The sequence below is a fragment of the Girardinichthys multiradiatus genome, chromosome 22 (genome assembly GCF_021462225.1).
Source record: "Girardinichthys multiradiatus isolate DD_20200921_A chromosome 22, DD_fGirMul_XY1, whole genome shotgun sequence".
NCBI lineage: Eukaryota > Metazoa > Chordata > Actinopteri > Cyprinodontiformes > Goodeidae > Girardinichthys > Girardinichthys multiradiatus.
Window position 1 is genome coordinate 9,496,534 of NC_061814.1, and position 20,388 is coordinate 9,516,921.

Below are 20,388 nucleotides of genomic sequence, written 5' to 3' on the forward strand. Positions count from 1 at the left end.
TGATTTTTAATTAACCATTTCTTTTAATTTGATTTAATAGTGAAAAGGAATACAAATTGTTGTGACTATGAATCTGAATATATTATTTAATATTAATACTTTACTATTTTATCAAACAGTATTTCGGTCTGTTTAAGGGTTGTCCTGTGAATACCAGCTCAGTAAGGCGGTTGTATTAGAACAAAATAGAAAGGTGTGAGACAAGCTCTGACATTATTGAACAGCCAAACTCTGCATATACATGGAATGAATTCACACAATTTCTTAAAGTACAAGAATTTATTAATAAAAATAAGTCAACTCAAAGTCAAACATATTTCAATCAACAAACTCTTTACTATGCTAAAACAATCCAACTAAACTACCAAGCAGAATTAAAGAATAGAGAAGATTAATGGGCTATGTACAATATAAACCAGTTGATTAAAGATGATTGAAAATCATGACCAAAAGAGTGATGCAACATTACCATACAATGTTTATGTTTGAGAACCAAGGATTATCTTGAGGAATCTGGAAACGGAGTTAAGTTAGTCTTGGAACCAACTTAGGCAATAATCAGCATACCTTTAGACAACCATTCACAATGCAAGATCAGATAAAATATTATTTTAATAAAATAATGTTTTAAAGAATGATCTTCTGAATAAAACCAACCTTCTAGATGACTAATCCTCAATGGTGTCTCATTAGCTGACTTTATTTATTAAAATAATATTTAAAGAAATATTATTAAGGAAATGGTAAAATATTTGAGGAAATATTTTGGAAAAGAGCCAAATCTTTCTGAAGAAATGGGGCTTAATGGTGTTTACTTAGTTTTCAAGTTTAGTAAAATGATGTTTAGAGACTATTATTTACTAGATTGAAAACTAGCAACCTTTCTGGGTAAATATTCTTTAGCAGGCAAGCATGTGTTCTTACCTGTTAGCAGTTAAAGCTAACAACAGAAGCTGATAGCTTAGGATCAGAATCAAACACACACCTTTAAAATACCGTTAATAAAAGGGTTAACATGCATAAGCGCAGATGGCACGTTATGATCAATCTTCTGTGTTTAAAATCACCCTTTAAATAAAGTTTGTTTTAACTTTAAAAACACACAAACAGAACACAAAACTGAGCACGTGCTGAGAAGATAGCCTTCTAGCACCAAGATAGCTGAGTTCAACACAAACAAAACCAAACTTCATAAAATGAAAAATTTTTAGATTGTATTCTAAATCACTTCTATCACTCTGCCCAAACCCTAACCTCATATGTGAACCGTGCTGAGGGAAAGTTGTCCGAACAACGACGAAGTTTGAAGAAAGCTCTGTGAACAAAGGGTTGGCTTCAGCTAACCTCCGCAGCTGTGGGTGAAGGATGGCTCGTTCTGTCGGCCGGCCAACTGCACAGTTACTGTAACCACGGTGATGTGGTCCCTGTTGTCCTTCTTTCAGACCAGGAAACTGCTCCACTCTGCTTCGTAGAGACAGCGTCTCTGCTGGGAACTCTCTGGAACACAGTTTGCTTCTGCAGGCCTCAGAGAGAAAGTCAAGCATCACTTGTACCTTAATTATCCCATTCATGCATGAAATATCGGATACACGAACAGTAATTCATTCGTACTTAACTTAGTGCATATGATCGATGATTGTATGACACTCTTGGATCCAGTTTTGAAGAGTCTGTTTGCCAGCAAAGAGAATGTCTGTTTGCCAGCAAAGAGACATTAGGCAGCGTGTCTCTCTGTCGGGACCCCTTGGAGGAACCCGCGTAGAAGAGATCGATTCCTTGGAAAGGGGGTGCTTTTATATAGACAGTGGCATCATGGGAAGTACCCCTTTCCTTGGCTGTGCCGGAAGTAGGTTAAAGCAATTTATTTTGAAAGTTCCAGAAAAGTCTGTACCGGACTTCATGTTGTAACCATGGCTGTGGTCCCAACAAAATACATACAAATCCAGTTATGTACTGAAAAGCAGACTAGATTGGCTAAATAAATTAAGAGTGAGTCATGTCCTGTTTTTGTTGTTGAATATACAAACACAAAAAAATTTAGACAATTAATCAACCCGAGAAATGTAGGACATTGTATGCTGTTTCTTTTTTTTTTTTAAAGCCTGCAAGACCCTTTTTATGTTTCTAATCATCAATGATTTATAGATCCCTTTTCTACAGTTATCCGACTACTTTCATGGTATCTTTGGGGGTCTCTGGGGGCTCCCTGGCTTCGAGTTGGGGAGCTGGACCTCAAAGAGGGATTCTTTCTGGTCCTTGGCTCCAAACACCTCCTCCCGTAAATATGCAGCAGTACCACACAGCAGTAGGGTCTGCAGTGGGGTGTTGCTTGTTTCATCAAAATATTGTGTGTTTAGTCTATTGTTGAGTGGGTAAAAAAGAAAAAAAGCTAAATGAATTAGTTTTTGTAATTTTAATAAAAATAGAATAAAAAGTTTGTGCCCCCTCAACATGACATTTTTTGCCCCCATAGCAAAACATTTGGACTCTACTGCATTAAATTCTCTGTGCATTGAGTTAACGTGAAGGCCAAATAAAGTTTGGACTCCAGTTAAGCCAGAGCTCTTTTCAGTGTGGAAGCATCAAACAGTCCTCTCTACAGAGAGGTATTGCTGAAACCATGCTGTTATGCTAAGCCAACTTGGTTTAAAGTAGATGTTCGCTTCTCTCTTTTTTTTGATACAGAGCTAAACTTATTAAAGTTCTCCACTTATTTTCTACCTTCTCTGGGAAACAAATTAGGGGGTGTAAAGTTATACGAAATTAACAAAGAATCAAGAGATTTCGTCTCAAGGTTTTTTTTTATAAAATTATTTGCCCCATTTGAGTTTTAGCCCTAGTGAGCATGTGCAGTGTGCACTCTGTTATTTTCTCTGCGGTTGTGTTGTTTTAATTTGCTTCCACTTTGTTGTATCGCTAACAGCTGACCGTGGAATGTTTGGTAGAGCCTGAGATTGAACCTTTCCTTCTTGATTGCTTTTATTATGACAAAAATTCATCTTAATAGTTTCAAACATACCATACAACTTAGAGGTTCCTGCTTTCCAACATTGTAACTTGTTACAAATGTTTCTCTCTGCACTCTGAAGCACTTCTGTCCAGCAACAACAAAAAAATCTTTAAAAACAAGGTAACAAAGTGTCCTAAAACCCTGAGAATATTTTTTAAATTTAGATTTTCTGAGCTATTTAAATGTCAAAAAGTGAAACTGCACCAAATCTGCATATCCTTCCTGAGCTCTTTGACTTCCAACTGTTCTGAAGTGCAGAGACCACTGATTGAACTTGCCTCTTCCGTCTTGTGCTGTATTTTAGAGCTAACGTACGACAACGGAAGCAGCGGACACGTACACATAGAGGTCCGTTTTTCCTATTTTTAGGTACATCTGCACCTGTGAGTCTGAGCATGCTCCGTGAGCAACGGAGGAATGGAGGGCTGTGACCTCAGAGGAAGGGAGGCAGTGTATGTGTGTTTGTGTTGTCACTGCAGATTTATTAGTGACCCAATGCATCTAGATCCTTCTGTCAAACTATGCTATTTACAATGTTACTTAAAACATTGTAAATAGCATTGGTAAGAATGTATCTGAAACTTGGAGGTTAAGAGTAGCTGCTAGGGTTGCTTTTCATATCAGATCAAAAGATACAAATGGAAAATAATGGTTCTTGTTTTTAAATCACTCAGCCATGACAACAGAATGTAATATTTTGCCTCCCTCATCTGTCCATCTGCCACAACGACTTCCTTCCTTCCGTTCCTTTCAGAAAATGCAGATGAATGAGAATAATTACATTATTAAACCTCAAAACACTCACAGCGTACTGTCCTGCTTCGCCTTGTAGCTACAAAACATCAACAGCATGCTGTTCTGGATTGAGCGCTGAATAAATTAAAGTGTTTTAACAATAAAAACTAATGAGACACGGCACCCTCCCTCCCTCCTGCATTCGGATGTTGGAACAAACTTTCTCTCTCCTCCCCCTCATCCAGCTCTCTGGGTTCATGTCTCACTGTTTGCATTACCAAACCCACGCCTGTTCACATTTGCTGCACCATGTCTTCTCTCGATGCTGTTCACTTGTGAGTGCATTAGTACCTCAATGTGGGGACAGATAGGTGGGGGGTGATGGGGTTTACGGATGCCGTGGGCGGTGCAAACTTCTGCCAAAAGGAGTGAAATCCTGGGCCAATAGCTCTCACAAACATGCAGCTTTTAACTCCTAGATATGCTTTACTTATGTGCACACAAAGTTTTTCTCGCTTCCTAGTGTGTGTCTTTGCCTTTTATTCCTAAGCAACTATTCTGATCCCTTTATGTATGTGTATGTTTTCTGTGTGTGTGAGACAGGATATCTGTAAACCTCTAGTTCACTGTGAGTCAAAAACCACCACATTAATTTTTTTTCTTTTAACTTTCTTCTTGTACATGTTGACTTGCGTGTTGTTTGTGAGTGTGACAGATTCTGGCCAAACATGTCAGAATCACGTTCTTGCTTTCCACAGTGGTTTTTACCACATTTGTTGCTGACAGACAGCTGGAGAAAATAATTTTTCCTATATGTACATTTATACTCTGTAAACATGTTGCTCTTTCAGATATCAGGTGGCTTTTTTCTCTGCCATTTGCATTCTTTGATAGACTTTATGGCATGTTATGTGCACATTTACATAGCCACTACTGAAATTATATTTAGGAGTGGTGAATAGAAACTGTGTGGGAGAGGAAACAGTGCAGAGACTTGGGGTTTAGCACACAGTTACTTTGTAACTCTGTTTTTATATTGCAAACAAGTCTCTTACATAATATTGTGCTCCGATGTCCTGTTATATTAGGATATGACAATATTTCTCTTTAGAGGGAATTCTGTTCTGTAAGGCGTTATCCCTTTTCTGTATCAGTTGGGGCTTTAATTAGTACTGCTACTAATAAGTATTGTACTAGTAGTACTACTTATATTACTATTAGTACTACAACTTAATGGAGTACATATATTTCACACCCTATAGACCCTGGATCAGGGCATCCCCTTACCATTAACATCCATAAAAACATGGTTTTGTTAATTCACTTTCTGTGCTGTAAACTAGCTAGCTTACATCTATGTTAATGACTAAATTTATTTACATTGGCTTCATTCTGTCCTATTTTAAGAAACAATGAAGAACAGCAAACATTCTCAGCCCAGTCCTGTTCAATCTATAGCCATAAAGGACAGACTTTAGGAACATGCTGTAAATACCACCACTGCTCCTGGAGACAACGTTTACATTAACATTAGCCCCTAATTATTGCACTTAGTTAATTTTCATTAATAATTGAGAATAATTAACCAAAACCGTGCTAAATGTCCCTGTGTTATCAACCATTTTACCAAATCGTATGGAACACTAACCTTAGTTGTCAGATAATCGCTTACACAAAATAAACACAAATGTTGTCACTTTATCTATGTAAAAATTTATTACACAAATAGTTTCCTCTTACACTCGCTGTTCATGTCCAACAACTTTGACCTAATAAAAACATGCACTATTCTAAAGAAAAGGGATAGATTAACAATCAAGAATAAGGATATGCACTGAGTATAGATGGAGATCAAACCAGCAGTTTAAGGACTAAGTGGGAATGGATCAAAGCTTTGAATTGACTAGGAAAAATAGAACCAAATTAAAACAATGGTGAAGCTTTCGTTTGTTCGGTGATGCGTCCAAGACCAGCAGCCATCAGCTGACAGAATGGTAGAACCAGGCCAGCTCAGACCCGGTGCAGTATAGCACCCAGCAGCCAGTTCCGTAGCCACTAACAGTTGATAGCGAACTCGTGTGAACAGATATTCATAAAACCTCAGCACGGAAAACCAATGGAAAAACACAAGACCATAAAACTCTGAGACAATGGGATAGTTTGGTTGTAGCATGAGGCACAGATAGCAGCCTCGGCCTGTTTCGAAGTCCACATTAATTGCAAGTGATTCAGCACACAGTTGATCAAGAACCCGATGAACAAACTGACATTCAAATTTTGACATGCACATACATGCTAATACACTGGATTAATTGGCTGATCCTAGATCACCTTCATTCCCTACAACCTACCTTGCCCAGACTAGCAAGAAAAGTATCAAAATAATAACAAAAAGAACTAATTTACTTGATGTCGGCTTCTCTTTGGGGATCGGTGTAGACGAGTAGGCTTCCTCCTAGGAAAAGGTGAAGTTGTGAATGGTGTGCGTCTGCAAACCGCTCTGAGCAGTCAATTAGACATACTCAAACAGGTCTCCGACTGGGATATAAATCTTGCAGTCTTCTTATCCCATCAAGATTTCAAGCTTTGTCAAGCTCTTCATGGATTGACCCATGTTGAAAAAGGTTGGACACCCACCCGCAAACTCCTGTTTCTCCAAAGATTGCTCCCTTTGCGTGAGTCCGTTGACGGCTCGCACTGGAATAACCCCTAGCGTTGGCTTCAGCTGCTGTTTATCATCTCTGGTGATGTCAGAGCTCCCATGCATGCTTAGAGGCGTAGTGGTTCATTTACCTCACAAAATGGACGATTGCCCAACAATAAAGAAAATTTCTCTACTAAGCACCTGAAAAACACTCATCCTGCATAATAACCAAAATGACTACAAATGACAACATAACAATCTGGGTCGCAAGGAGACAGCTGCTTGGTCAACTCAGTCTTCCTGATTTTGAGGCTCATACACCCCCTCAAGTTTATAGACAACATCATTAACAGTCACTTAATTGCTCCCGGTCTGTCTCTCAAAAATATTCCCTGTATCCTGGCTGAAGTTTGCCTTATTGTTATCTTTTTTGCCAAAAGCCGTTATGCAGCCATAGGTACAGTTGGGCTCTCTTCCTCCCACAACTCTGCCCCCCTGTGGCAACCTTGGGGGGGGGGGGGCTACTTTTATTTGTTCGTTTTTCTTCAACAGCAGTACACTAACTGACTAGTTATAGGTCTTATTCTTAGGTCTGGAATACATAAAACTTTGGGAAGAAGTGCATTGTTATGAGATAAAGCCATGAAAATCATGGCGTATAGGTTTTTTTTTTTTTCATTGAAGTGTTTTCTTTCATTTGGAAATCAGTGGTCATACAACTTCTCAAATCTCACACAATTGAACTCAGTTGTATGTGACTATCCAGTACAAGTCCTGTCATCTGCAAAATACTCTGATGAATCTGCAATCGTTAGGCGTACCGGAGTTGGACAAGAGACTGTGTACAGATTGTTCAAACAGAGGAGAGGATTTTACATTTTATGAGGAAAAAATGTCACATCCAGTTTCTACCATAGTACAGAAGCGAAGGTGGTGACAGAGAATAAATACTTTGGTGTAAAATTCGAACAACAGACCGGACTGGAGATGCATCGTAAAGTTGTCTACAAAAAGGGACTGAGCAGATTGTACTTCTTGAGGAAGCCTAGGTTCTTCAGTGTTTGCAGCAAGCTGCTGCAGGTCTTCTATGCGTCTATTGAGGAGAGTGTGATCTTTTCTGCTGTCATCTGTTGGTGTAACAGCATCAGAACCAGTGACTTAAAGAAGCTGAACAAGCTGCTAAGAAAGAAAGGGTATGCTCTTCTTGAGCATCCAGAGGTGATTGTACTGTACGGTAAGAAAAATTCTTCATAAAATGAAGAACATTAAAGACAACCCTGAGCATCCTCAGGATGACTAAGAGAAGAAAAAAAAGGCAGAACCATTCAATGAAAGGTAACTAAGCCAAAATGATGCATAGACTAAAAGAGAGACATATTTCTCTGTTTTTTTCCATCAACAGTCAATCATCGATTCTTTTTATCAAATACCTATTAACTGGAAAAGATTTCTCTGTTACTAATTAGAGTGTGGGAGCTTGTATTGCATCTGAAATTTTGTGTTTGCTGCGCACCAATTTTTATTATTGTTGCAAAGGTTGTTCAAACCACTGGTTAACTACAGTAGGTCAAAGGTGACATTATAGAGTCTAATGACAGAATAAACAGTAAACATTAAAACAAAATCTAATAAAAATGTGTTTTAAAAAATCTCTAATCAGTGTAGAATATTTTAGCCAATGTATGATGGGTCTTTTAATGATTTTTTTGCTTGCTCAAGTCTATGGTCTAAGTCTAAGTGCACTCAAATTGATCTCTTTTGTGTTTCAGAAATGTTAAACAGTGTTTTTATAAATTATACATTGTTTTTTCCTCCATTTCTTGCATTTTCAGTACCTTTGGTTTTCTTGTAAATAAGGTCTTTCCTCACTTGCCTACCTCCTGATCTAGAACCCTTTCTATCCAGCTTGAACGGATGCATTGGGTAATGTAGAAGGAGATTTGCGTATGATGTAAACTTGGAGCTCGAGCTTAATACATATTTATTATGTATTTCTTGATTAGCAAAACTTGCTGTGTCATAATTCTAAGGATGTGAACACAGGAAAAAGAAGTCTGTTGATATTTAGATAAATAGGTATCTTAATCATTGTGAAGTTGTAAGCTAATGGCCTCCAATGCATCTGAATTATTGGAAAAAAGCTAAGTAAAAGAGAATGATCACTTTCCTCTTGGAAACTACTATCTTCAGCAAGACATAATTTGTTGTTTTTGGTCTCCCAGTTCTGTGGTGAACTGTAAAGTATAGTAATAATAGTAGTACTAAATCTACATGTCTGTACCAGAAAGTCTGGTGTTCTCTCTGAGTCAGGGCTGACATCTGATAAACATTCTCTCCTGTCAAGGACTACAGCTAAGAGAAGGTGTTCTCTCTCTTTTAATGAGTGAAACATGGTTATTGTATCATAAATCACTATGAGGTTGATTTATCTTTTTCAACCTCACTGTTATTCAGTATTATCTTTACCTTGACGTTTCAACTGTTGCTGAAAAATGTTGGTGCAAGAAAAACGAAGGAAAGCCTTACAATGACACAGGATGCATTATCTCCACATGAGATACAGATTTAATTAAAAAGTTTCTTGCATTTAAATTTCAAGCCCAATGTAGTCTTGTTAGATGAAGTCTGATTATAATAATGTTAGATCCTCGGGATTTCTCTTCAACGTTCCTTCATTAGGTCAGTCATCCAGCAACAGGATGCTCCCATTGTTGAATGACATGTCAGTGTTACTCTAATGTTCAGCTCCTGTTTAAGACTTACATTATTTTAGTTACTTTTTGTTGAACTGCTTTTTGGTAAAGAACTTAATATAATACAAATGTAGTTTCGACTTTAAATATCCTATTTTAATTAAGTTGTCTAGAATTAAAATTGCAAACTGTTGGATGGGTGCACCCATCCAACACAAACTCAATTAAATCAAATGTTTGACACATGACATGAATTTCATCTTGTTTCTCTGTTTCTTCTTTGTGTGCAGATTGATCTGGAACCAGAGGGAAAAGTCTTTGTTGTTATTGACCTATTGGGATCTTCCAGTGAAGGTAAGGTCGACTTGAAGTTAAATGTGGAGTACAGATTCATCACTGTGGGGATCTTCTGATAGAAGCTGTTGTGTAATTGTCCTAACCTTCCTTTTCGAGTGTCAATTTTTCTTTTTTCACTGGATTCTATGCCGACAAAGCCATTCAGAAGAGCATGGCGTCTTATTTTATAAAAAGTGATCACAACCAGTTTCAGAAGCACAGAAAATGCAACTTGCAGTGCTGCAACAGTTGCAACATGTTGCATCAACTTTGAGGTTTCATTGACTCATCAAGGCATCGTGTGTGTTTGTACATTATGCAACGATGTCATATGTCATGTTGTTTATCAGCTTAGGTGTGATTTACCTCATTTTAATACCTGATGAATAATGGATGGGTTTCTTTTTAAATGTATTCTGATATGAAAACTAGAAAAGGGAACTGCATGGAAGTTCAACATTGGGAGGGTTTCTACAATTAGTATTTAGCATCAAGTTCAAGATTGGCGTAGCTTTATTTTTTTTTAAACGAAATGTGAAATAAATAAAATGAAAAAAGAAAACAAAGCCAATGAAAGTTGACTTTTTTATGTTGCATTAATTAGTTAGATGAAAATACCCAGAAATAGTATTGTTTGAATACTTTCTTTAAAAACTTTGCAGCTAAGTCTAATTTTTCTGATTTCATATATGAGATTAGTGGACACTGCGTCATGTGTGTGCTTGTTCCTGATTCTATGTCAGCAGTTTTTGTTATCGAATAGCCTATGCTTATGAATAGATAATACATTTGAATAAAAACAGTGATTATAGAAATTTCTTCACAAATGTAAAACTTTTATACTTCTAAAAGGTGCATTTTCAATAAAAATTACAATGAAAAGTAAGGAAAAATCTTTTCCCATCACAAGGTAACATCTGCTGCTGTACTTCCACTAGAGTTGCAATTCACCCTTTAAACGAGTCTGAAGACATTAAGCTCTGACAAATTAGTTCCGTTTTTTATATGTATTTTTTTTATTTTCTTTCTAAAATCCAAATTTACGTTTCATGATATTTGACAATTTTTTACCCAAAATACATGGGGCGCTATGGTCACTAAGGAGACAAGTGGGAGATGTCACACCCTCAAAAGTTCAGAACTTTTCTCAACAAACTCTTCCTAAGGCTACACCTTTTACAACACAAATAACATTCGTAGATCAATATGTAGGCAGTCTCAGGTTGTATTCACATTTGCCACTTTTGTTCCGCTTTAAACGGACCAGAGTTTGTTTCCCCCCTTGGTCCGGACCTTTTGCGCAGGTGTGAATACACTCAAGCGAACCCTGGTCCGGACCAAGCAACCGGACCGAGACCCACTTTTTGAGGTAGTCTCGGTCCGCTTCCAAATGGACTCTGGTGCAGTTCGCTTATGGTCTGAATACAAACCGGCCCCGATCCAAACCAACTACAAAAAGCGTATGTTTCTTTGGACATAAAAAGCCACCGTAGCCGGTAGCAAAGGTGTGTGTTGTAAGGTAATCACACCTGATAAGCTGTGTGTTGCTTAGCAACGCTACTGGCTTGTTGTGGGAAAAGGCATGTAGAGAACGTCGGCGTCCAGCACGCATTCTCCGACGGGGTTCCAAAATTATAAATGGAACGTCTCAAAGTCTGTGTTGAATGAGCTGCTCTTGACTCTCACAATAATATTGCTGCTGTAATAACGGCACAAATATGCAGAACAGAGGTGCTGCACGCAGCTTGTCTACAGATGTTTTCCTCAATTTCCGGGTCTGTGCTCTGTCCCGCCCCCGTCATTTCTGTCCAATGGGAACAATGATCGTCACCCGCGTGGCTTTGTTGACAAGTAATAGTTCGCTTGCAAAAAGTACAATGTGAAAACAAACCGCACCAAATGAAAAAAATAAAGTTCGCTTTTGGTCCGGACCAAACAGGCGGACCAAAGGACTTTCCTGGTGTGAATACACCCTCAGACAGTTCTCTTGTCATTGCTCTAAGATTGATAGTTTTACTCAAATCCTTCCTGAAAGCAGAACATTTGCTTCCAGTCTCCCATTTTTTTCCACTCTAATTATCACCTGACTCTTCTCCTGAAACAATGAAGGTTAAGTCAGTCAGTCAGTCTGTTATTTTCTACCGCTTATTCCATAGTGGGTATGATTTGAAATTGTTGTATCTCCTAAATAAAACAGTGTAGACACTTGACAATTCAAATGAGCAACCACCAGAGCCTTCTGCCTGTCATGGTCCAGTATATCAAAACATAGACATCTGTTTTTGAGAGAATTGCTGTTTATTTCATCTTTATTTAGTGCCACCTAGAGCAGAGAACATATTCATATTCCGCAAACTATTATCATCAGACAGTATTGCCACTTGTTGTGTGGTTCAGGAATGTCTTTTGGCAATTTTGGCTGAATTAATTTCTTGTTGTATTATGCGATTTTATATCTGGAGGTACAAGTATGTGGCAGTGTCATTTGTTACAATAACAAACAGGTTAGTCAGATACTGCATACCTCTGTCACCCAACGTAGGGTTACTGATTCCACAGATTCCTGTTTGGCAAAGTCAGCTACTCCAATTTAGTGAAGGAACAAAAAAGGTTCAACTCGTTTTTATGATATTTGACTTCTATGACCGTGAGAGCAGACCACTAGCACTTGGATTCACATCTATATCACTGTTAGCTCACCGAACAAGTAGAGCTTCAGTTACACTTTGGTGTAAGTTGTAAATCTCCAACTTTAGTTGTTATCCTAAACAAAATATATATATATTTTTTTTATTGGCCCTATATTTTTCCACATTCTTGATCACAAGATCTGGAATTCTGCTGTGATCATCAAGAAACTCTGCCATGCGAACATATGATTATGTTCAACCTTATTTTCTGTCAAGCCTTTATAGTTTGTTTCTGTGGCATTAGATGCAAAAATGGTAAAAATCCTGCCAATGGTGAAGAATTCTTTAAAAACAACACTGGAAACACAGAGAGACAGACTCAAATGAAAACATTGGAGGTTAAAATGCATGCTGTTTTCAAATGATTTAGAGATTTCCAAATTTCAACTAATTTCAACACCTCATTACACCAGGGGGTTCTCCCAATGTTGCCTTGCTCACTTTTTCTTACCTCAATTCACCTTTTTAATGAAACTTTTCCTTTTAAACTTGTTGAAAAAATTTAATTTATGTAATTATCTGGTGGATAATATGTTGGACAGATTGTGAGGAAGAAAAAGGCAGGGAGGGGATGGGTGATAAATTGATTAGTAAAGTGGAGTGTTCTCTAATGGACCAGTTACATAATTGAAGAAGAGGAACAGAATGAGCGAGGGGTCAGCGCAGGATGAGAGAAATATCCACTGTATGTTTCTTTAGACTTTGGATTTGCATTACTTTTATTATGTTTCTGCTCATTTTTCTGTGTGCAGCTCCGTCCACAGTGTTTGCAATGGACACGAGTGTGATCTGTTGAAATCACAATCATTACTTGAATGGCTTTGCGTAGCAGAGAGCAGATGGTTGAAAAGCTAGTCCACAGAGCTCCATGCAACATATTAACTTTAATACACACAAATAAACACACCAGGATGATAAACTACTGCCATTGGTTAAAAGCACTTGAAAACTCTTCTGGCCCAGCTGTCTTCAGCTTAAGGTTTACTGGAATGGATTAATGTGGATTACTCATATGTAATACTGTGCCAAATCAAACGTTGGGCAGCCTTTTAAATATATTAGCAAAAGATATGAAAGATGGGCGAGCAAAACAGGTGGCTTAAAAAAGTTGAAGAAGACAAGATATTACAGTAAATGTCCCAAAACAGTAGGACCCAACAGTGATGGTTCTAGCATGACTTGGACCCTGCAAAAGAAAAACAAAGTTTGCCTGTCTGGTTCAATTATAACCATTTCATTACATACCCAAAATAAAAAAACTATATAAGCCATTTTATATTAGAGAATAAAAATGTGTGCATTTGGAAGGAATCTGAGGTGTAATTGAATCCACAAGTCCCATTTCCTCTGACCGTAATTACACCTTCTTTGTAGCAAACATAGTGGCAGCTGCACAACACATGGGGGGAACCCATTCACCATCGACTGAACATGTAAATAAGCTTTGTTTTTCTTTTTTTCTTTTTTTTACCAAGCACCAGTAAAACGCTGCCTGTGGGGATGGGTCATGACGTACATTTGAAGAAACCCTAAAGGTAGCCAAAAAAATATTTCAAATAACAACATATGTTAAAAAGACATAGACAGAAATATCACGTAAAAAAAAATCGTATGCAGACAAATATGGTATTTTTATTATTTTTTGGGGGAGAAAAATTGCAGGTAAACATTTTAAAAAGTAGGTTTAACAAAACGCTAAAAATAAAATCAAAACCAAAAGCCTCACAGGATGAAGAATATCTTTAGTGTTTGAGACATTAAAAAAATGGTAGAGATGAATAAAATACCTCTGATGTTCAATTGGGGTTTGGAGATTTTGTAACACATGACAGAATCTTATACAAGCTAAACAATATGGGGTTTGATATTTGGAACCTTGGACAGATAGTGCACAACTGGGCCATTTCCCTTAGAAGTAAAACATAGGTGCAATTTTCCAAATAGTATTTCTTTTTTAATACTCTTACACCAGTTGTTGCTCATATGTCACTAAACGGCAGCACACCAGAGGACAGGAGGACTGTGTGGAGTCTCTAAAAATATTAAGGGCTTTCTTGACAAATCTTTGCTTGAAAATGGCTTTCAAGGAGAGGCGTGAGACCCCGATGACCTGTCAGTTACTGTGCAGTTGCATGACCAAGATGTGATGGAGGTCTTCAGGAAGCTCTTCATAGCGTTGCTGTAGAAGGTAGAGTCCTCACTCACTGCTGAGCTTCTAATATTAATGTTAAGGTCATTGTTAATATTATTATATTATAATATAATTATATTATTATAACTAATTATAGTAATATTTCACAACATTTAGCAGGTAATGGGCCACATATTCATAGTATTTATTCTACCACAGGTGTGTTAGATGGTGTTCCAATCTTCAATCCCCTTAGCTTTGACAGAGACTATTTCATCAGGTTGTAACTTTGGATCCTTGTGGTTTTAAAGAAGGAAGATATCTGTCCCATCCCATCTATTCCCCTAAAAAGTCCAACTGTGTTGCAAAGAAACAGTTGGCAGTTGCTAGGCAATTGTGATGTTGCACAGTAAAGCGGGTGAAGGAGCAAGATGGAGGACGGGGAGGAAAGAATGTGCTCCGAGTCTTTAGGAGTGACGTTACTGTAAATGCAGAGCAGCAGACGTTGGAGGAGTTCTCCTGTCTGACTGTGGAATCATCCTGTCAGGGCTGGAAAGATTTTGAACACACACCCTGCGGCAATAAAAAACAAAAAATACAACTGAAGAATGTCATGACACGCTGCTCATATATTATTATTGTTGTTTTTGTCCATGCAAATCTGATCTAATTTAGTTCATCAGTTCTTTTTAGATGTTTAGATTTTCTTTATTGCTAAATCGCTAGTTTTTCAAGTCCTTGGGGCAGCAACTGTTCCTGCATTGATTGATCCAGCTCTGTTTTATTTTTGTTATGCTTGTCTTGGGGAACCCTGTATTTCTGAGTTAAATAGCAGAATAACTTTAGCTATATTTTTTAAGTTACATGAAGAAATAAGGTGTCACTGGACAGGTTTATCTGATAAAGAATCATCAGAAGTTAGATGCTATAACGTTTTTAAGAAATACAACGAACAGTGATGTTTCTCTACTTGAAACTTGTCCTGAAAATGTTTTTGTGTACAAGTGTGGAAATAGTATAAAGAGTTTTAAATTAATTCAATGTAATGCCTCTGATTGACTCTCAATGATTGATTGCATCTGCTTTAAATAATGTTTCCAGTTTTAAACATTCCTAACATGCAGGAATCCCACTTTGCTTTGAAACACTAGTATAATCTACTCTGTTGAAGGAATATTCTTACTTCCTACAAGTATGTTTAACATGCATGTTTTAACATGTCAGAAATCCTCATGTGTTTGTATGGGGGACACCAAACTGAATGCAGTATAAAATTTGCCTAGTTTTGTCCTTTTTGGTAGGAAACGTTGCAGGACTGCTGTTGTTGCCAGGACAGTTTATTTAAATTAGGGTATGATTTCTGAAGTCCATTTCAAAATCAGAATTAGGCATGTCCCTTTCAGAATTATTTTTCACAACAATTAAAACCTGACTTGGTAAGCAATATGATAACGGGTCCCGTCGGATACTTTGTCAACGCCAATATATATGCAGTAGAAATACACAAAGTTCCATCGGTATTACATGGTTTACATTAGTATGGTGATCATATAACCCTTAACTCACTCACCGATGATTTGTTTCCCATCTGGACCTTTTGTAGACTCAATGTGCTGCTCTGACACAGTTAAATAAAGTTAGTAAAGTTGCTATTATGTTCTGATGTTGTGTTGCCTGCAGCACACAAAACCACTGTTTCTTTAGATATGTCTGACCCAGAAGATATACCTAAAAAATGATTTTATCCGGAGCAGTTAGCTGAAGTGCTAGACTAATGCTAGTGTGTATTGGTCTGACCTATTTATTTATTATGTAATTTTATAATTTGTTTAATGTATTTATTAATTCTCACTTTTGTTTCCTCTTTTGATTGTTATATTAATATTCATGGTTAATTTTGATTACACTCTAAATGTGTAAATTTGAGTTTATCCATTTGTAATTTTAACTTAGTTGGGGTGACATTTATACTAAGCCTTTTGGGGTTTCCTTTTGTCCCTTTGCACATTTTGTTTATTTCCTTGGTGTTCTGTTGTGAATTTTTGTGTCTTATTGTGCAAATAAAGAACTTACTATCATATTGATACTTCAGCTTGAAATAAATTTCAATGTAGTTTCTGTATGGATTGTCTGTCTGGATTGTCAGAACAAATTTACAGAACAACTTATTTTCTTGCTTCGTAAAGTTAGCACTTAGCATTGAATGTTGTAAAATGTAATGACTGGTGTTTCAGCTGCTCTCTGTATATCTCTACAAAGATAGCTGGGAGGGCTACAAAGTGCAGCACATTGTAGAGCAAGGTCACATGACACAGACCAGCAGGTGCAACATCTCCTTTCCAATGTAAACATTATTCTAAAGGGTGACAGGCAGATTTTTGGGAAAACTCAAATTCGATGGATCAACTAAATAATTGCACCTTCTAACACAAACCATGCACACAGGGATAGGCTGTAATTAAAAAAATTGACGGACATGGTTGACATATATTCACTAATAACAGATATCCAGAGTAGAAACTTGTCAGGGACACCAATATTTTAAAAAGTCTTGATTGGAACTCAGAGCTGATACCTGGGATTGAATCGGGGTATCACATAAGAATGTTTCCATTTTTCGTTTTTGTTGCTGTCTTTTCAACAGAACCTTCTCACATTTTTCTTGTCAAACACAATGTGATATGACAAACTCCCTCAGGTAATATGCATAATTAACTTGTTTTAAACCTTAACTGGAACCCCTATTGATCCATCTGGAAACCAGGCAGTGCCTTAATGAAACAAATCTGGGAGAACTAAGGCTCATGGTACATTTAAACCAAGGAAAGCACAGAACAGAACATTTACCATGCAGTGTTGTCTCCATCAAGTGGCGGATTTATGGCAGTGCAGGTTTTGTATAAAACCACACAGGAAACAAATTATGCAGATCCCAGCAAAATTCTCAAGCTGTGACTGTGAGCTAGAATGCATCACATATATAATAATCTGGAGTCATGTTGGCTTGTGTGCTTTGTTTTGCAGATGCAGGCTCCACTGACAATGAGGAGCGGGTTTTCCGACAGCGAATGCGACCCAGGAAACGGCAGGGGGCCGTCCGGCGAAGGGTTCACCAGGTCAACGGGCACAAGTTCATGGCCACCTACCTGAGACAGCCCACCTACTGCTCTCACTGCAGGGACTTCATCTGGTCAGGAGCTCACACCAAAACATTAAAATTAACACAGAGGAACAAGAGTTATTTGAGTTTTCATTAAGTAGATTAATAAATGGGATCATTAGGTTAACATGCAAACCCTTTATTCATGCTTTATTTTCCAACAGCTGCATGCTTTCCTTTAAAACCAAACTGTGTGGTCATTAAAATCAGGCGAGGGGTGTGGCAGGGGCGCAATCAGATGAAAGGAAAGGCAGCTTGTGGCAGTGCTTCACGCATGCTGGGTCTGCGACCAGCTGCAACCTTTACAACTGCCAGGACCTCCCTGGTTTCCTGCTTTATGAAGCTCCTCAAAATAACTTGCTCCTTTGTTTTACACGTGAGCACGGAGGACGCTGGGAAGTGGAGAGTCACAAACACATCCAGCTGTGTTTGATCCCATCCTGACGAACTGCGTTCATTCACATGGAAACCATGTGGCGTTCTGAGAGAAAGTTGGTGTGTAATCAGTCAGGGCAAGAACTCTGTTTGAGCCCCTCAATGTGCAGACCCTCTGATGTAAATTAACCTAAAAAGACTCCAATCACAAATTATACAGCTATTCCCTTTCAAATGTGTTTGGGTTTGTAGCTCATCTCCTTGTTAAAAATAATGAAATATGAAAAAACATGTAAAAGACAAAAAGTGAGAACAAGGCAGCTGAGCATGAAGCCAGAGGTTGATAAAGAGTGGTGGTGTTATGTATGGAACGTGGAATGCATCATACAGTGGTTTTACAAGAAAAAGACTAGAGATAGCAAAGTCGTCAGCTACTATTCAAGGTAATACATTAAAGATTCATTGTTTTCCTCAGTGATAAGGATGAAGTCATTTATAAACATGGTGTATGGACACAACGGGGGCTGAAACTGGCGTACGCCACTTTTCATTCAAAGGTTGTAATCTATAAAACTAAAACGTGACGGGAGAATGTGGCCCTCACGCAAACTCTGACCCTTACGTACGCTTGTTTTGGAAACAGAGGAAACTGGTGACACAGATGGTGAGGTGGGGAATTAAAGCCACACAGCATCATGATTCCTCTCAGACATTCAGTTCCACTCCATATCAAACTTTAATCATCAACACCATCATAAACAAACTGCAGTGTAATATATGCTCCCACTGATGAGCCATAACTATACATAAAGAGCTTTCACATAAATAAATAAAAAGGCATATAAGCCAACTTAAATTTTAAATCAAAGTCCTTGCAACATTTCATCAAAGTTTTCTCTCCATCACATTCCTCTCCCAGATGATCACCAGGGGGATGTGTACCACAGATTAACACATAAATTGTGTCAAGGTGTGAGGCAATAACACTGACTGCTGTACACATATAAATATCGTGGTGACACTAGCGCTTAATGCTGTGAAATGGATGCATTGGCACTGCTGGAAGATCCTGCAAATAGGAAAATTAGGAGGGAACGCGTTTTCAGGGATTACCAAGGTTTCCTGGCCCATGACAATGACTGGCTAATATGCTGATTTAGACTCCCTAGAGCATTGCTCTTGGAGCTTATGCACCAACACCTCGATTTCTTCCTCGGCGAAATTGCGTTTCTTTGTTCTTTTCTCCATGGTTGCCATTGTTAACCATGAAATAACATTGATCAGTTGGCTCATTGAAATAGACATTGCCAGTCCTGAAGTGCTTTGCATTGCCCATATATGGTTGAATGTGGATACGTGGAGAGCAGAACATGAAGAGGAACCTTGTACGCAAACTTTGAGGTACAGCTATAAAGAGGAAATTGCTTGCGGTGTGTGTGCGCATTTTCTATGGCATACGCAATTTACGGCCTTTATGCATACATACACTTTTAGTGTAGATCCCATGCAATGTTTACAAAATGAGACCCCAGCACTCTAGTCAGGGATTTAAAAACTCCCTGTAATTGACTGCAGTAATGGATAACCACTGAAATTAAAATTCTGGTAGACATTTTCCTTGGGTTTTAACCAGCATTGTTAATCTGCTGTGCAGCTGTGTCACCACAACCTTAAATTACCTTAAATTTGCTCACTTTGCAGAAACTGTGTAGGTCTCACTTTTCTACACATAATGAGTTCATGTTTTAATTATGAGGTTTTAGCTACCTGACAGTAAAGATGTCAAAATGTTATTCTGAGGACATTGTCTGTCACTACAATATAGTTCAATGAGTCCATCTACAATTAGCTTTCTCTCAACACAATGTCGGTTTGGCTCTTAAGAGTCACTTTAAGCTAGTGCTACACACGTGGTCATTGGAAGGGAAGTCAAAATACTGATATACAATCTGTTAGTAATTTCGCTCACTCAATTAGAAAAAAAGAGTTGCTAGTGCACCTAATTATTACAAGTAGATATGCATGAGGATCGTTTGGGTTGCTTTATGATTTATTTAATAAAGCGATCCATCGACATCAATGACATGTTCTGACAGGTGATAAATACAAAGTTAAAATGTTAGTGAAACACGCTTTCTTAGCCAACTTTATGCTAACAAACAACACCTGCCTTGGCTTCAATGTTCTGGTGGCTGGCTGCGCTAGAGCAATCTGTTGTCACCATGGAATAAAACTGTGTTGTGTCTTCTTCTCTTTGTGAGCTTTGGGTTGGTCTTTCCGTTAAAGCATAATTGCTTCACAATCATTGATGTAAAAAGGTTTCTAACAGAGAGGTTTTGGCCAGGGAATAAACATTTCTCTTTATCACTTCTTTTTCTGCGTTTCCAGAAATCTATTTTAGAACCAGTTAGAAATGTTGTGTTCCTCTCATGTGTGTCTGTGTTTCTGCAGGGGCGTTTTAGGAAAGCAGGGCTACCAGTGTCAAGGTAATGTCTTTTTTAGTCACTTTTTAAACCTTTTCCCTTTAATAAGAATTTTAAACTACCATCAGTAAAATACTAATATGTCAATTTTTTAATTACTTAGTCCATAAATAAAGTGAATATGTATTTGA

At 37.9% G+C, this 20,388-nt stretch overlaps 1 protein-coding gene across 1 annotated transcript in view; it reads left to right on the top strand.

Moving 5' to 3' along the window:
- Positions 1 to 20,388, top strand: part of LOC124858840 (protein kinase C epsilon type-like) — a 152,337-nt gene that overhangs the window by 61,751 nt on the left and 70,198 nt on the right. Inside the window, exons 2-4 of the mRNA XM_047351101.1 lie at positions 9,373 to 9,436; positions 17,264 to 17,429; positions 20,226 to 20,260. Of these exons, the coding sequence (XP_047207057.1) occupies positions 9,373 to 9,436; positions 17,264 to 17,429; positions 20,226 to 20,260 (265 nt within the window). The remainder of the gene's footprint in view (positions 1 to 9,372; positions 9,437 to 17,263; positions 17,430 to 20,225; positions 20,261 to 20,388) is intronic.